We start from the raw sequence: 17,939 nt of genomic DNA on the forward strand, positions 1-17,939 counted from the left end.
ACTTTCTCAATTTATACAATCACTGTCCCCCCTCCATCCTCAAAAAAGAGAAGCAACAGATCTTTTCGCCTCTTGTATACTTTATCGAAGTGGAAATTGTCTCATTGCTACTGTATGTTTTAATGATGCAAACTTTCTTCTACTTTTCTTCCTTTATATTTTCTTCTTCCTCTTAGCTTAAGCAGTTGAAATCTAGCAAAAGTAAAAAACACATTTTAATCTTTGGATAATCTCTGGAAAGTAGGAAACCTGTCTCACAGCTCTTCCCTGAAAGAGAAAGCTAAAGAGATGTTGCATACGGTGGTTTCACGAAAAAGCCCCAGAGTTCTCTGCCACTCCTTCTATAGAGAGGGTGGTCCCTTGTCCTCTGCCCTTGATTGTGGGCAGGCTTATGACTGCTTCAAGCAAAAGAGTATAGCAGAAGATTCCAGAGAACTTCTAAGGCTAGGTCATCAAAAGCCATGCAGCTCCTGCTTGGCTCTCTTGAAACACTGGCTCTTAGGAAGTACCGTCGCAGGGAGCTTCTCAGAACACTGCTACATGCTGCAAGGAAGCCCAAGCCACATGGAAAGGCCACATGTAGGCACTTCAGTTTATGGTTCCAGCTGATGGGTGCCCACCCTTTGAGTCATTCCAGTCCAGAAGCCAAACAGACCAGTGAAGAAGCTTCCAAATGATTCCATCTCCCAGATATTTGTGTCCTTCCAAATGAGACTCCAAGCAATGAATTATAAGCCATCAACCTTGCTTTGCCATGTTCAAATCCCCGACCCAGATTATCAATGAGTATAACTAATCATTTCCACTGATAATGGGTTTTTGTTTTATGTTACTATGTTTCGGGTGTTTTTTGAAGCAACAATAGACAGCTGGAACAATGGAGATAAAAAAAAAAAAAAAAGGTCACGCAATAATTATTACCGTAACTTAACTCTGATCACAGTGGAAAGAGTGGGCAATCTAGAACCCTTATGTCACCCAGTGTCACATCCAGAAAACTGCAAACAGGTGGAGATTAAAATCTCTTTTCTCTCTCCAGTCTGTCTACCAAACTTTCTTCCCTTTTTTTTTTATTTCTCTTTTTTCTTTTGATCTTTGTTTCATGCCTACCCCTTAAGTCTGTCCTTGGGTCACTGACTTACTGTTCTAGTGGGTAGTCATTTTTCATGAAACAAATATCTACTGAGCACTGTTCTAGACATTGAGATTAAAAGATGAGGAAATCTGTGTCTGGGACCTTGTAATAAAATGTTTTTCAAACTGTGGATCACAACCATTAATAGTCATGAATTCATCCTGATAGGTCTTCCCAAACACTTTTAAAATATAAAATAATGCAGAAAATAACATACTAAAAATCACAACAACAACAAAAAAGGTTTTCCAGGAGTGCCTGGGTGGCTCAGTCAGTTAAGCATCCAACTTCAGCTCAGGTCATGATCTCACGGTTTGGGAGTTCGAGTCCTGCATTGGGCTCTATGCTGATAGCCTGCTTCAGATTCTGTGTCTCCTCTCTCTGCTCCTCCCCGACTCACGCTCTGAGTGTGTGTGTCTCTCTCAAAAATAAACATTAAAAATAAATTTTTTAAAGGCTTTCCAAATAGTATAAGTGACTATTGTTACATTAACCTTTTTTTTTCCTAAGTAGGCTTCATACCCAGCGCAGGGCCTGATGCAGGGCTTGAATTCATGACCGTGTGATCAAGACTGGAGCAAAGATCAAGAATCAGACACTTAACCAGCTGAGCCACCCAGGCGCCCCTGTTTCATGAATCTTTTATCCTTTGACACAAACACATGATGTCTATATTGTTTCCAGCCTAAAACTTTGAGAAAATGTAGTCTAATAGCTAGACAAAAATAACCTCATTTCTGAAAGAAAAAAAAAAACAAACCATGAATGAGATTATGCTTAGGAAATCTGCAGTTAAGTTGCTGGCTTTGGAACACATTGTAAGAATCACAGAGCCTTTCTCAGAACTGTTTTCCTCCACTGATAACTGGTTTTGTTTTTTACTATTGTTAGTTTTGTTTAGGAGTATTCTAGTGTTTCTAGGGCCATTCTTGGTAAACAAGTGCCTGCCTTCAGAGTGCGTCACTCATTCTGTATCTGAGCATGACACAGTTAAATGTTTGAGTACTTGAGTCAACCTATTCATTGGTTTAATAACTGAACTAGAGAACATGGAATTATCATGACCTCTGGCATTTATCTTTGCTTGCAATTCTAGAAGCAGTCCTATCTTACCAAACCCAAGCTAGGGAGCCTAAGCAAAAAAAAGTTAGCTGCCTGTGTAATCACCATGATAGCCTCTATCCAACAGTCAGTGGTAAACATTAAATAACATGTCATAAAACCACTGACATCTGAGTAATTCTGATGGCAGTCAGTACCTCCTCTCTCCTGCGCCCTCTCATTTATGTGACTCAACTTAGACTGGCTTTTTTTTTTCTTCATCCTGAAATAAGTATATATTCTTCCAAGTCTTCCCTAGAGGAAAAGCACCAAATGATTTAAAATGATAGCTCCCATCCAATTCCCAAACTCTAATTAGGAAATTCTAAAACCACCCAAAAAAATGTTTTTACAGAAAACTTAAGAAAGTCTACTGCCAATTTAGTTTGAGTCACTGAGAACAAAATACCAGGATAGAGGTGAGATGACATTCCCAGAACAGGCAGTGGCTGGCCAAAGCCCAATCCCAGGGCTGCATAGCTCGTGAGGAAGGTCCGGACAGTCTGAGGAGTATGTACACATGTGTGGGTGTGTGTGATTGTGTGTGTATTCCAATTTTAATAAGTTGAGCTTGATGGGTTGAGAAAGGGCTGAGGGAAGCCAAGCAGTACCTACCATTTCATCCTAAATAACATCACAGGAATCAAACACCCAGGTGTGCCATAGGGCCATCATCTTGCCCATAGCTCAACCCCGGCCTTCTGTCTTCATCTACTGAACTGGGAAAAATCTAGTATGTTCTTTAGTAGAATTTTTTTTAAGTCTATATATTTGAGAGAGAGAGAGAGAAAGAGCGTGAATGGGGGAAGGGCACAGAGAAAGAGGAAGAGAGAGAGAATCCAGCAGGCTCTGCACTGTCAGCACAGAGCCTGATGCATGGCTCAGAACTCACGAACCATGAGACCCTGACCTGAGCCAAGATCGAGAGTTGGATGCTTAACCGACTGAGCCACCCATGCGCCACCTAAAGTAAATGTTAATAATATTAATAATCTTTTGGTTCCTGACTTGGAGAAATTCAAAATGTAAGGTCTGGGGAGTAATTATAAAAAAGTGTTGGTTCACATGTGGCAAGATACTACTACAGAGTGAATGCTTGTGTCTCCCAAATTTGTTTGTTAAATCCTAATGCCCAATATGACGATATTAGAAGGTGAGGCCTTTAGGAGGTGATTAGGTCATGAGGGTAAAGCCCTCACGAATGGGATTAGTGTCCTTATAAAAAGAGACCCTCTGGAGCTTTCTCTCCCTTCTGCTATGTTGAGTGCACAGTGAAAAGATGACCACCTCTGAACCAAGAAGCAGGCCCTCTCCAGACACCAAATCTGCCAGCACCTCCGTCTTGGACTTGTTGTTTCCAGAATTGTGAGAAATAAAATTTTATGGTTTATAAGTCACTCACTCAGTCTAGGGTATTTTCTTATAACAGCCTAAAAGGACCAAGACACAAGCCAACACAAAATGACATTATTTCAAAGCGTTTTTTGTTTTGGTCAAAATGCTGGCTCCAACCTCTGTTCTTGGTGACATGTTTTCACCATATGTACATGCAAAGCCAACTGCAAACAGCTGCATTCAGTTGTTCACTGGTTACTGGAAAATGGGTCACCACTGTGGAGTGTGACTATCATAAAATTCTCCTTCATGTAATGAAAAAGAGTGTGTGGGGGTGGGGTAGAGAATGCCAACAAGGTTTCTAAGCCATGGCCCATATTTTCCTTCACGGAAAGTCTGAAGCATTCATTTATTTAAGCCTAGAATCCTCTCTGCTCTCCTGTGACTACTGCTTCCTTAGAGTCAATTGACTAAAGTGAAGAACTTATGATAGGTGAGCCACATGAATATTAATAGATCCCCAGGGTGAAATAAAGTAAAATACACTTTCTCAGAATTGAACAATCACATAATTTGGGGTAAATTATCTTTCATAAGTATAGTTTGATTCTTAGAGGTTGTAATTTGCTATAATGAAAATAAAAATGATAATGCTGACTAAAATTATATTACTGTCTGATTATCTGCATAATAATGATTTATTTGTATACTGTAAGGTACAGGGGGCTCTTATTTTTCCCTCCCCATGGCAATTGCAGTGAACTAGAGATAAATTCCTAAAGCTGACCATGTTCTCAGGAATAGGTCATTTATTCCAAATAGGGAGTACTTCAATCCATAGAACTGATTTAATTATTATGAGACTTCATGAACCCTTAAAAATTTTAATTGATATTCAGCAATGTGTGAATATCAAATTCAGGTGTGTGTGTGTGTGTGTGTGTGTGTGTGTGTGTGTGTGAATATATATAGTGTACTTATTTTAGAGAGATAGTTAATAAGCTGTGGGGGAAAGCCAACCTCAACTTTTTAACATTGATTTAAGACTCTTAGAGAAGCATTAAGATTCATTTATTCACTCTACAATTCCTCCATGGTGAATAATCTGAAAGTGTATGTGCCTATTCTGTTAATTGAATTAACCAACATCATACATATTTATTAAGAGACTAATTGTACTTTCTATCTTACAGAGAAAACTGCATCACATTAAATCAACAAACAGTCCTCAAACACCTATTTCTTTTTTGTTCAAGAAACCAGGTGAGACACTGGTAAAAGGGGTCTAGAGGTGGAACACAGTTTTTGATTGCAAGGTGTTTCGAATCCCATGGAGAAGAAATACAAATTAGCACACAAATAGTTAAACATCATTTCAAGGCAACAGCAAAGAGATGCAGGTTCTGATTCTCTACAAATGAAACTACCAGACAATAACTAAAGAAACAATGATTCTGAAAGCAGTAAAGATGGGAAGAAATTTACAAAGAAGACTGAATTAAGAAACTAATCTCCAGAATTGGGGTTAAGATTCTTTCAGGCAAATAGCCAAGGTTTCTTCCAGCTCAAACAATTTAGGATTGGTAGGGAGAAGAGGTCAGCTGTCCTGAAATGGCAGTTATTTTAATAAGACTGCTTCCAGTGTGTGTTTGTTGCGAAGATTCATCTCCCCAGAAGCAAGGAGTATGTTATTTTGTGTCTTTATCCAAAGCACCTAGTCCTGTACCTGAAACACGATAATAGGAGGAAGGGGCGGGAGGAAGAACAGGACTGAATTCCAGAAGCAAGGTTTATTTAGAGTTTATTCAGGCAGTTTCTCTGAAGTTGAGAAAACAAGATAGACAAGCAACATTGAAAATGTTGCCTGGGGCGAGACTGTGACATGCCTTGATGGCCAGGTTAAATAAGTAAGAAATTGGACCTCATGCTCTCTCAGCAACAGTAAAATGATGCCTCCAGTTCAGGGAGCACCCAGGCCTATAGGCCAATAAGATTTCATAATGTGGATTTTCATCATACGCAGGAATAAGGGGAAAGATCCAGAACCTGCTCACACTTCTAGTGGTAGTGTGCAATCATGACCAACAGCCTTGTTAAAAATGCTTGAACCCCAGCCCTCATCTACTGAATCTAAACCTCTAGATTTGACACGTGATCTCCATTTAAATCTGAGAGCTGCTGTTTTGGAAAATGAAAGTATCCCAGGTGGACATGACACAGACTTACTATCTAAAAAGTAAAACACTACATATTATATTATAAATACACTAAAACCATTGCAGTATATATAGTAACTGGGCAGATTTTATGGTGTATGAGTCAGATGTTTAAAAAATAAAGCATAAGAGTTCAGATTCTACTTAACAGATTTTTTAAATGTGCACTGAATCACATAGGTCCACAGAGGATCAAATTATAAACCTAACTGATTCAAAAATCATATTCCCAATCTTTTCAAACATGACCCCCATCCATCATCAATTGGTGTCTATCTAGTTTATCTCTAGACTGAAAACTCTATGAAATCAGGGACTTATCTTTTTCATCCCATCACATGCTTAAATGTCAAATCTGAGCAAATAGATTTCTCCCTCTTTCACTCCTATGCCCCAATCTACAGGAAATATTAAGATTTTTTTTCTACTTATTTTCCTATGAATATAAGTTAGAAAATGTTTTATGTTCTATATTAGGAGTACCCAAAAGGGATGTTAAAATTGAGTATGTTAGTCAGATAATTATATTAACATTTTATCTGGCTGTGCAAATCAACAAATTTATCAAGAAGACAGCACTGTGGAAATAAATAAAGAGAACAGTTCAATTTAACTGCAATATGTTATTATTAACCTTAGCCAAGATATCAAGGAGGTTAATACAAAGCAAGCTTTTTTTTTTTTTAGTTTAGTTATTATTTATTTTGAGAGAGAGAGAGCACAAGTGAGGATCAGAAGGGGGGGTGGAGAGAATCCCTAGCAGGCTCCACACTGTCAGCACAGAGCCTGATGCAGGGCTCAAACCCACGAACCATAAGATCGTGACTTGGGCCAAAATCAAGAGTCAGATACTTAACTGACTTAGCCACCCAGACGCCCCTGTGGCAAGCTTTTTGAAGGCAGACATTTCAAGAAGATTTTTATCTGGTCCCATTTTCTCCTTGGAATCAAGAGAGCTACCCAGCATTTGATGTCAGTCTCTAGATCTATTTCAAAATACCCTTGCATTTCCTTCCTCTCCACGGTAAATGGTTTTCTGATCATTTCTAGCATAGGCTGACCACTCTTCCAGCATGATACATTCAGACTAATCACAGGGAAGTCTGTAGTCATTTATGGTTTAGCTTAGAACCATAAGGCTCCCCAATGCCCTTAGAATAAAATTTAACATCCTTAATACGGCCTTACAAGGCTTTGAGAATTGAGGCTTATGCAAAACTCTCTAGCCACATTTTGCCCATTTCAAGGGCCTCCCCCTGCACCTTTTTCTTAGATATCTGCTTAAATGTCACCTGCTCCAGGCTAAATTAGGTCTGGATGCTTACATTTGTCCTTTGTGACACTTAACAATTATAACTGGCTAATTTGGGCTAAATATTTATTTGTCTTTCTTCCCTCCTGGACTTTGAGAATCACGAAGGTTGGAACTATCTTGGGCTCAACACAGTGCCTGGCACATCCGGGAAGTCCATACAAGTTTCTTTTATCGAACATATGCATGCATAGCTTTGTTTTGTTTTTTTTCCTCCTGGCATGGCTGTTTCTGCTTGACAGCCCTGGGTTATAAGCTGGCAGATCCAGTACAAGTAGCCTATCTAGGAGAGTCCAGTGCTTTCCAAAAGCTGGTGACAGGCATTCCAGCAGCCATCAGGGCAAGGAGCGTCCATAATAAAAGTCAGGTTCAATCACAAGTTAAAAAAAGGGAGAACTCAGCAGCAAGGCACATGTGAACGTAGAGTCTTTAACAAGGCCACAGCAGGCAGCAGGTTGTGAGAAAGGCACAGGAGAGAGCAAAGGGGCAGCACAGAAGAAATGTTTAGAGTCAGGAACCCCAGGAGAGTTGAGCGGACAGGGCAAGGTGAAAAGCAGGAACATTTTTCTTTGCATTCCTGCCTGCTGAGAGCCGGTCCTGGGGCACTGGCTCAGGTCTGCAGGTGGGGGCCCGTGCCGGTCACACCTGGCAGAGGGCAGCTTGCAGAGGTGGTGACAGTGGCTTCTGTTGAACAAATCCAGAATCTTCTACCGTAGGCGGCAGAAAAGGGAATGCGGCTGGGTCAGGAAATTTACAACATTCCTGGGCTCTGGTTTGATCAAATTAAAATGCCTATGCCCGTGAAAGTTCTTTGATCAAGAGTAACCAAGACCCACATAAAGTGGTTTAAGTAAAGGGGTGGGACTGAAAAGCCCCGGCAGGTCCTCTCTCAGGGGTGCAAAGACAGGACACAGAAAGCAGAGAGGGAAATCAGGATGGGAGCTTCTCCCTCTCCACCACTGCCGACTCCCTCGGGGGGCCTTCATTCCCACTAACCTCAATCCTTCCTGCAGGCTGGTTTTACTCTGTGCGCTTACAGCTTGCTCTACCAACTATTTGGCTTGTGGGATGACTTATCTGCCATCAGATGTGATTCCATATGACTGCCCGTTCCGGCAAACACCACCACCCAACTCACCCCTGAATTTCAGATTCCCAGAAGAGAGTATGGGGGGGCCCAGCTAGGATAATGTGTCAGCTCGTGGTGCCATTGGCTCTGTGACAATAGGCAAAGGACACAGGGCACCAGGCCATAGAGCTGCCGTCTGGTTCCTGCCCAGGAACCAGGGGCAGGACAGCTCCCCAGGAAAAGACATGCCTCAGTTTGCTTTGCATATTGTTTGGTGGCGGTGTTGGTGGTGGTCTGTGGATGCGTGACACTTTCTTCAGGGAAGAACACACTCCAATCGCGAGGCTTCCTTAAACTATTTCACATACAGCCTTGTATTTATTCTCCCTAGCGAACCCTCCCTTGTAATGATCTTCAGTGACTCTCCAACACTTCTGCCCCCAAACCAAGGCAAAACTAAGACTACACATGTATTTTATGAATGTATGAGAAGCAAAACAACACATGCAACAGACTGTTATTTTTGTTCTCTATTACAGTCCATTCTTAAAGCTCTTTCAATTGACTAGAATGATGTAACTCCCACTAATGAGGGATGATCTACAGCTTGAAAACCCCTACTATTAATTCTATTGTCCTAGAATCTTATCATCCAAAAAGTTTTGCACTTTCACATTATACCTAAAATAGAAGAAAGTTCCCCAATCTTTTCTCAGAAATACCTCCAACCCCACAAGATTTTAGCCACTTTTAGAAGATGAGCCAGGTTGACGTGAGATGTCTTGTGCTTCAGGACACCAACCCAAAACAGAGAAAGATGTGATTAACAAAAATGCCCCTGCTCTCTCCTTATTAGACAGCCTACATCCACCATACAAAAAAGGGCACGCTTGAAATAAAAATTACCCAAGGCATATGCACAAATTTGAACTGTTTTGATTACAGCGATCTTGAGCCAGCCACAGGACGCTCCTGCTCTCATTTTCTGTAGCGACCAACGGAGACACGTACCCCTGTGTTAGCCGACCCAGTTCAGAGGTGTCATCCACCATCTCTGCACAAAGCTGACCCTCCCATACAGAGGTGAAGCCAGTTCCCCTGGACTCACTAGCTTTGCTCCAAATGGAAAAGAGGCTCTACTGGTGATGTGTGTACCTCTTCACATCACAAGTTTTAAAGCAAACTACTTGGCCCAACAATGCTGATCAAATTGGGTTATTGGGTCAAGGATGTGTGTCGAGTCAAGGGCTTTCAGGAGGTCAAGAGCTGGTGGAATGAGGACTTTCAGCAGAGGAAACTAGGAAGGCAAAAGAAGATGATGAAAGAATCTATTTTCATCTCCAGCACCAGAACTGGTATGTCTCCCATTTCTGGTACGGCATGATGAGGCGTGCCGGAAATGCCTGCCTCACAGCACAGCCCAAGAGTGTGGGACACTGGCTCTCGAGTCAGACTTCCTGGGTCCAATCCCAGCCTACTTCCTTACACCCCTGACCCTCAGTGGTACCCTCTGTAAAATGGAACATGTAACAATAAAACCCGATTCACAGGCTTTCCATGAAGATTTAATAAGATAAACAGTCCATGCAAAACGCTTAGCAGACAGCTTGCCACAGAGCGAGCATCCAATAAATGTTCATGGTAGTTGTTCCCCCCACCAGAGCACTCCCGAACTGGCCTGCCAGGATGCTAAAACTCACAAAAAGAGTGTGGTCTTTAAATGAATATATTTCCCAAATTCAGATCAGACATAGTTAGCCTGCTCAAAGACCCATTTGGTGACCTCCTCCCTCCTGTAATTATTCGGTTCTTTCCTCTCCTTCCTTAAAACCTGTGCCCATTTCAAGACTATGTCCCCCCACTAGACAGTGAGATCATGAATGCAGAGAATGGAACATATTCTTCTCACTAGGCCCTTTATGGAGCCCAGTACTCAAAGCATGACAGTTGAAGTGAATTCCACATGGTTAACTGAGTGATCTCCTGACCGGGTAGAATATACAAGTCCCAGGGACACAATCCTTATCTACCCAGGTTCTGGGAGGCTCAAGGCCTTTGAGAACCAAGAGCATCTGGGAAGTGAGAATGGCATAAAAAGGGATGCCCCACAAATGACCCCATTTCCTTCCCAAAGGTTGCTGCAGCCAGCTTGGCTAAGAGAGCCCAGATGAGGCTTGGCCATCTCTCTTCCTACAAAATAAGAATTAATCTAAATAAGATCCTACCAAGGTATATCACTATACTTCAGACATTCTGAAACAGGTCTTAGTAGGGGGTTAACAGTGGAACATACAGTCTACCAAAGGCATCCTTCACTATGCCCTGTTCTCTCTTAATGCTTAGGTTTAAGGATGACAAAGCAACTTTCCTAAAAAGAACGGTATTAGTACAATAATACTACCTTGCACAATTATATAATCCATACAATCCAAATAAAAATGTACAGTTGACCTGTGAACAGCATAGGAGTCAGAGGCACTGACGTCCAACTCAGTCAAAAATCCACATATAACTTTTGACTCCCTCAAAACTGTACTATCAATGGCTCACTGTTGACTGGAAGCCTTACCAACAACATAAACAGCTGAGAAACACATATTGTGTATGTTATATGTATTATATACTGTGTTCTTACAAGGAAGTAAGCTAGGGAAAAGAAAATGGTATTAAGAAAATCATAAAGAAAATACATTTACAGTACTGTACTATATTTATTGAAAAAAATCTATGTATAACTGAACCAGGGTAGGTCAAACCCCTGTTGTTCAAGGGTCAGCTGTACTTTGCTAATTTCTAGGGAGTGGAACACTACTTGTTACAACTTCCTCCAAGTTATCCTTTTAGGGAATAAGGAAGCCACAGACTGAAGCTGGTAACAAATGCTCACAAGAAGCTGGCTGTAACTTCCTGTATGTATTTTCATGAGGCAATTACCATCAGGATCAGTGGTCTGGGGTCCACAGAAAAGAATCATAAACATATTGGGGCCTGGGCAGTGGGGACAGAATGTTTCCAGGAGATGGCCTAGAAAGCTTTGAAGAAAGACCCACCCAGGTCCAAGACTCAGCTTAACCACTGCCCATCTGCATGACCTATACAACCTGTTGTTTAACCTCTCTCTCGGTCTCACCTTCCTCATTGTAAAATGGAGACAATAATACACACATCATCAGACTGAAATGAGGATAATGAGCTAGAATGCTTATTAGCAGTCTCTCCATATAAAAAATTTTTGGAAGACAAATTCCACCAGAATACTTAAACACACAATTCACAAAAATGAACAAGTAGGATATGTCTAACTAAAAATCTTCTTCATAGTAAAGGAAACTGTCAACAAAATGAAAAGGCCACCCATGGAAAGGGAGAAAATAATTGCAAATCCTGCATCTGTTAAGGGGTTAATACTCAAAATATATAAAGAACTCACACAACTCAATGGCAAAAACAAATAAACAAACAAACAATCCCACTTAAAAATGGGCAGAGAAACTGAATGAACATTTTCCCAAAGACACACAGATGGCCAATAAGTACATGAAAAGGTACTCAACATCATTCATTATCAGGGAAATGCAAATCAAAACCACAATGAGATATCACTTCACACCAGTTAGAATGGCTATCATCAAATAAATAAACAAGTGTTGGCCAGGATGTGGAGAAAACGGAACCTTCATACACTGTTGGTGGGAATGTAAATTGGTACAGCCAATAAGGAAACCTGCATGGAGGTTCCTCAACTCTTCAGAAATAAAACTATCATATTAACTAACAGCCCCACTTTTGAATATTTATCCAAAGGAAATGAAAATAGGCTATCAAAGGGATATCTGCACTTCCATGTTCATTGCCACATTATTCACAACAGCTATGGTGTAGAAACAACCTTAGTGTTTGCCAGTGGATGAATGGATAAAAGAATATGTGGCATATACACAGTGGAATATTATTCAGCCATGAGAAAGGAGGAAATCTTGCCATTAGCAAGGACATGGATGGATCTTGAGGGCATTATGCTAAGTAAGATAAATCATGCAGAGAAAGACTGATACTCCATGGTATCACTTAAGTCCAGCTCATAGAAACAGAGAGTGGAAAAGTGGTTTCCGGGGCTGGATAGGAGACAGGGAACATAGGGAGAGACTGGTAAAACAACACAAACTTTCAGCTATAAGACGAACAAGGTCTAAAGATCTAATTCAAAATATGATGACTACAGTCGATAATGCTGTGTTATATAACTTGAATTTGCTAACAGAACTTAAATGTTCCCACCAAATAAATAAATAAGCACATGAGGTGATAGATGTGTTAATTAATTAGATGGGGAGAATCCTTACACAGTGTATACATAGGTCAAATCACCATGTACTTTAAAGATCTTACAATTTTGTCAATTACACCCCAATAAATTCACTTTTTATTGTGAAATACACAATTCACTTTTTATTTTTTATTTTTTCCTGCCTCTGTCTCTCTCTTTCTCTCTCTCTCTCTCTCTCTCTCTCTCTCTCTCTCTCTTTTTCATTCGGACATCATCCTGACATATAAAAATTTCTAGGGCAGAATTTGAGCTTGTGAGCAGCTAAACCTTAACTTTCTGTAAGGATTTCTATGCTATGCTTTTGCTGAACACTGCTCAACAACATAATATTCTCTCCCACTGAAAAACCAAAGTTAATGGCCCAATAAGCAAATGAGACTATTTTGGAAAAATGCACTTGGATAACATGAGAAAAGTAGGGGAGGTGCCTTCCTGAGGATATTAGAAGAGAATTACAAGCATCCGTCCATCAGTCACAAAATGCATTAGCTTGTCGAGCCTGGAGAATTTTTCTTCTTTCAAATTACAGGTGATATTTTATCTCTGGCAGAGGGGGGGAGACCACCTCATATGCAAGGGAAAATCAGTAACTAAGAAGAACATGTACAAGTTTCAAAAATTAGTCACCAGTTACCATGGTAATGCAAATATTACCTAACAACTCACTGGGCTGTAAGTAACCAAAATGAGGCTAAAATGGAAAATGGGCTCTATGTATAGGAGTATTTGCACTAACCTAACAGCAGACTGAAGGTAGCCCAGGTTTGCCCCTGTGACCCAGGATCCAAGGTCTCTCCTGCCCTGTGCATGACATGTGAGTTCTGTATCACATGCACACACAGCTGTGCCCACTAACAGCTGCAGGAGGAAGAGTGATGACATTCTATTTACAAACAAAGAGCGATAATTGGGAGGATGAGTCTTCTCGTTCCCTAAACTCTTAATAAAAGAATAATCTCTGCTACTGCCCCCTGAAGACAGACAGACTGGATGACAAACATAGGTGGCGGTCCCTTTCAAACTCAACATTAACAATGTTCTTAGGCAACACAAGATTTTCTGAAAAACAACTAAGATGCCTGATAAAATAACAATTTTCCCAGGGTGCCTGGGTGGCTCAGTTGGTTAAGCGTCCAACTTTAGCTCAGGTCATGATCTCACGGTTCACGAGTTCAAGCCCAGCGTTGGGCTCTGTGCTGACAGCTCAGAGCCTGGAGCCTGCTTGGGATCTGTGTCTCCCTCTCTCTGGTCCCCTGCCCACTTGTACTTTGCCTGCCTGCCTCTCCCTCTCTTTCTCTCTCTCTCTCTCTCTCTCTCTCTCTCTCTCTCTCTCTCCAAAATAAATAAAACATTAATTTTTTTTACTTTAATAATTTTCCCACTGTTCTGAGTAGTTTGATTTTTCTGTGTATACATTAATTTTCATTAGAACAAAAGCATAAATATTTTATGAATTTTTAAATTATTCCAAGAATTGGCTGCACACACACTTCTAAGTCAAACTTAGTGCATAACTTCTGTGGTACACACAGTACTGGTACCAAAAAACAGCCCCAGAGCTATATCCCCCCAGGTGGTCCTAGGGTTTCCATTAGAATTCCATGGAGGCTCTTAAACTGCAAAATCCTAGGCCATATCCAAGGCCAGCTCAATCTGAGTCTCTAGGGGTGGGATCTGAAAATGTCCATTTCTAAAAGGTTCTCCTTGCAATGAGAATGTTCTACAGTCTGAGAATCTCATCCTAGTCATCTACAGTACACTGAGGTCTCCTGCCAATGATGACAGGTTACAGGACAGCCACCAGGGGACACAAGCCAATACAGATTAACCAAATGCAGGGATATTGTGATTCCGTGACTTTGGGCTGTGGTTTACCACAACCCAAGGTAAAAAAAAAACCAGCACAATACACATGTCTTGTATATGTGTGTGTATGACACAAGGAATTACAAACAACACAGGTGAAGTGCTGTGATCTATTCTACTCTCATTTTTTATGCTGTTGCAACCAACAAAACTGATAGCACTGCCCACTAATTGGTGATATTTGAAAAATCCATTATAACTTCTATCGCCCTATAATTATATCACTCAATACTTTTTACACTTTTTCATATTATGCTCCAAATAGTAGGAAACCATCCAATCTTTTCTGATAATACCCTAAAAGTTGTAATATTTTAGTTATCTTTAAAAGGTGAACTGAGTTGAAATGAGACTGTATTCTGCTTAAAGATATCCACAGCAGTATGTTTAACTGCTAACATTTAACTTACTTATTTATACCCTCTTTACCTCACGAAGAAGAGCATGCATATTATATAAATCAGTAAAGAATCAATGAAAAATAGTAAGAAAATGAAGCTAAGGGAAAATAAAGACAGGAAACTAAGTGTTTGTAGAACACATCAAAGGAACAAGTAAAATTAAATATAACACAGGCCAGGAAATCTAGTCCACTTGTTGACTCTCAGCTTTCTGTCAATTAGTAGGAAGAGAAAAACATGATCAGTTATGAAAATTCCAGTGTCCATCTGGGAAGAACAAAGCAGTTTCTGAGAAGCATTCCCAAGTCTGTAGCTATACTCCTACTGGGCTGGACTGAATTGCCATCTGCCCCCAACCCCCATACACACACACTCCTCTGGGGACAGCAAGCCCTCACGGTAACTGCAGGACCCTCGTTACAGCCTCCACCTTGCACAACCACTTGATTCACAGGTAAACTGATGGTCGCTCCAGGGACTGCTGATTGGGAGGAACAAAGTCTGGAGCCTGAGGTCACCCAATAACCCCCTCCTCTAAGAGCACTTTGTATTCACTTCTGTCCCAGAACTGACTACCTTGTTGTCATGAAAACTGTTCAGGGGACTTGAGCCTTTCCTCCCCACCAAGTCCACAAGGTTATAAAGTTCCATGAGGACAATATTGACTCTATGTATTTCAGTGAATTCTTCATAAAACTAAACTAACTAAACACTAAGCTCTTCTAGAAATTCCCAAAAGGCAAAATGATTGAAGCACAAAAACCTAAACTTGTTTTTTGATTGTATCATTTACTACTCGTGAGATATTGGCCAAGCCATTGGACTTTCATGGTTCAGTTTCTTATCTGTGAACCAAAGCCAATACTGTTTCCAACACAGGTTAGTCTTGAGGAAGAAACGCACAAACGGATGTAAATGTGCCTAGCCCAGTTCCTTGGCACACAGTAGGTGTTGAATAAATATTAGTTTTCCCTTCTCCTGTCAGGGATCTCTCAGAGACATTGCTTTTACTTGCTGCCACAACCACGTTAGTCCTCACCACTCCCTCCTTCTCCTCCGAGCTTCTTAAAGAGTAAAAAAAAAAAAAAAAAAAAAAATCCCCCACGAAGAATGCAAGGTTCCCTGAGCCACAGAATACTCAGTGTCTATACAATGCCGCCTTTGAAAAGGTTTCTTATCATCGTTTCCACTACTTTAAACAGGACTTAAGAGATTGTTCTTTAAAAAAAAGCAGTCTGAGAAAGGAGTCATTAAACATCAAATAAATGCTGTAACCAAGGAATAAGAATGACTAGTATATGCACAGTTAGAAGGCAAATGTAGTTGCTAAAACGTGATGCAGAAACATATCTGGTCTTCACTCCTGAAGACGCTAACTATTGCCTTGTTCATACTAAAGTAGCAGTCTTTGCTCTGCACACTCTATTTTTACAGATGATAGACGTTTAAAATTTAGATCAGCAGGTCTGGTCTAGTCCTGAACACAGGAAATATCAGTCATATTTTAATTTTTTTAAATAGAAGTGCCCCAGATTAAATAATGTGGTTGACCTACCTTTTCTGTGATATAGAAGTTGGAACTATCGGCGTGCTGCAGTGCAAAGTACTCATGGTTGGCAAGGGACCACCTTAAAAATATAAGCATAAACTGATCAGAAAAACAAAAAAACTGGGTCATTGTCACTTTTACAGTGTGACAGAATTAGAAGGATGAAGCACTCTACATTTGGAATTTGGCCAGTACCCAACACACCCCCCAGTGAGCTTCCTAACACTGGAATGACATTAGCCCACCTTGCATCGCCCTGACCAATCATTTCCTCTGTGGATCATCGTGGTCCTATTGCACACCTAGTGGATGGAATGTGGCTCACCTTGAAGCATTTCATTTTCATGGCTTTGAGGCAGGGGTGTTTAAATACAATGTTATATTCCTCCCCCATTTTGAAGGAATGGAGCAGAAAGAGGAACACAGAAGAAATGAATGCAATTTAAATTTTTGATAATTGTTATATTCCAATGGTCTCTGTTCTGCAATCCCTAATCACTATGCTTGCTGCATATGGAAACATTCCAATCAAGTATCCCAGGTCTTAAATAAACTCCAAGTAACACTGTCTTCATAATTCTGCTTTGGAGCAGAAAAACCTCATGCAATTCTATACATGCTTTCCCTTTGGATTGTTAAGGCCAGCCAAAGAGAGGTAGGAAAGCTGTAACACTGTCAAGTTCCATGGGGCAGCAAAACCACACACTGACTTGTCCTTTAAATTCTTTCGTCTTCTATGGGAGCCTGAATGGTCCTCTCAATTTATACCAGATGAGGTGTGTATTTAACCTCAGGAACTTCAGACTGCTCCCTGCTGAGTAGGATGAATGAACCACAACTTTTCAAAATAAATAAAACCGGCCCCAATGTGCACACACCAGCCATTTCACACTTTCTGCTCTTTGAGGAACAACAGAAAATTTTTGGTGTAAGAGGGCATGTAAATCGTACAGAGTGATTCTTGATGTCTTTGCGGAGGTCAAGTAGTGACTTATAAATAATGTTATAACTAAAAATAATAATAATAGAGCAATAATACTTGCTCAGGAATATTTTATTAGATTCCAGTTTGTGGACTGAAGCAACTCACACGTATCCTAAGTAACACTTACCCATCACAGACTTCCTTTATTATTGCAGACAGTGGTTTTTTCTGCAAAATAGCAAAAAAAAGGAAATGCTGTTAGTTTCATTTCATCATTTTAAATTAAAAAAAGAAGAAGAAAAGGAGCCTAATAAAAAGATATCTAAGTAAGGAGAACTTCCATTTGCTATTCTTGGTTGTTGTCAATAAGTCTGGTGTTTTTCTCAAGGTGTAATCTACCAGCCATCACCGCCCGATATATTAATGATTTACTATCCTTGTGGTCCCTTTTTCTATTCTTAACATTATTAGTTGAACAAAACATGCATCATATTTAACGTAGCTGTGTTAAAATCAAGATGAACACAGAGCTCTGTTCAACGACCTCACAGGCAATGAGAGCCCCAAGGTCAAATGATAACCAGAATTCCTCAGGATCAGTACACGAAGCAGGCAACCAGCAGTGTGGTGTTACGCAAACAAGCTTGGATTCAGGACATTTTTATGAGAACGTGTGGCAAATGGAATAGGAGGCATTGCGAAA

General features: G+C 40.5%; 1 protein-coding gene across 7 annotated transcripts in view; it reads right to left on the minus strand.

Moving 5' to 3' along the window:
• The window catches only part of ELMO1 (engulfment and cell motility 1), a 536,725-nt gene that overhangs the window by 392,971 nt on the left and 125,815 nt on the right, over nucleotides 1–17,939 (minus strand). For all 7 annotated transcript variants that reach the window (XR_006298577.1, XM_043589269.1, XM_043589266.1 and 4 more), the window contains exons 3-4: nucleotides 17,424–17,464; nucleotides 16,318–16,390 (exon numbers count right to left, since the gene is read on the minus strand). Coding sequence is in view for 6 of the 7 variants with exons in the window: in XM_043589269.1 (XP_043445204.1) it covers nucleotides 16,318–16,390; nucleotides 17,424–17,464 (114 nt within the window). In the remaining variant the exon portion in view is untranslated. The remainder of the gene's footprint in view (nucleotides 1–16,317; nucleotides 16,391–17,423; nucleotides 17,465–17,939) is intronic.

The sequence above is a fragment of the Prionailurus bengalensis genome, chromosome A2 (assembly GCF_016509475.1).
Source record: "Prionailurus bengalensis isolate Pbe53 chromosome A2, Fcat_Pben_1.1_paternal_pri, whole genome shotgun sequence".
Taxonomy (NCBI): Eukaryota; Metazoa; Chordata; class Mammalia; order Carnivora; family Felidae; genus Prionailurus; species Prionailurus bengalensis.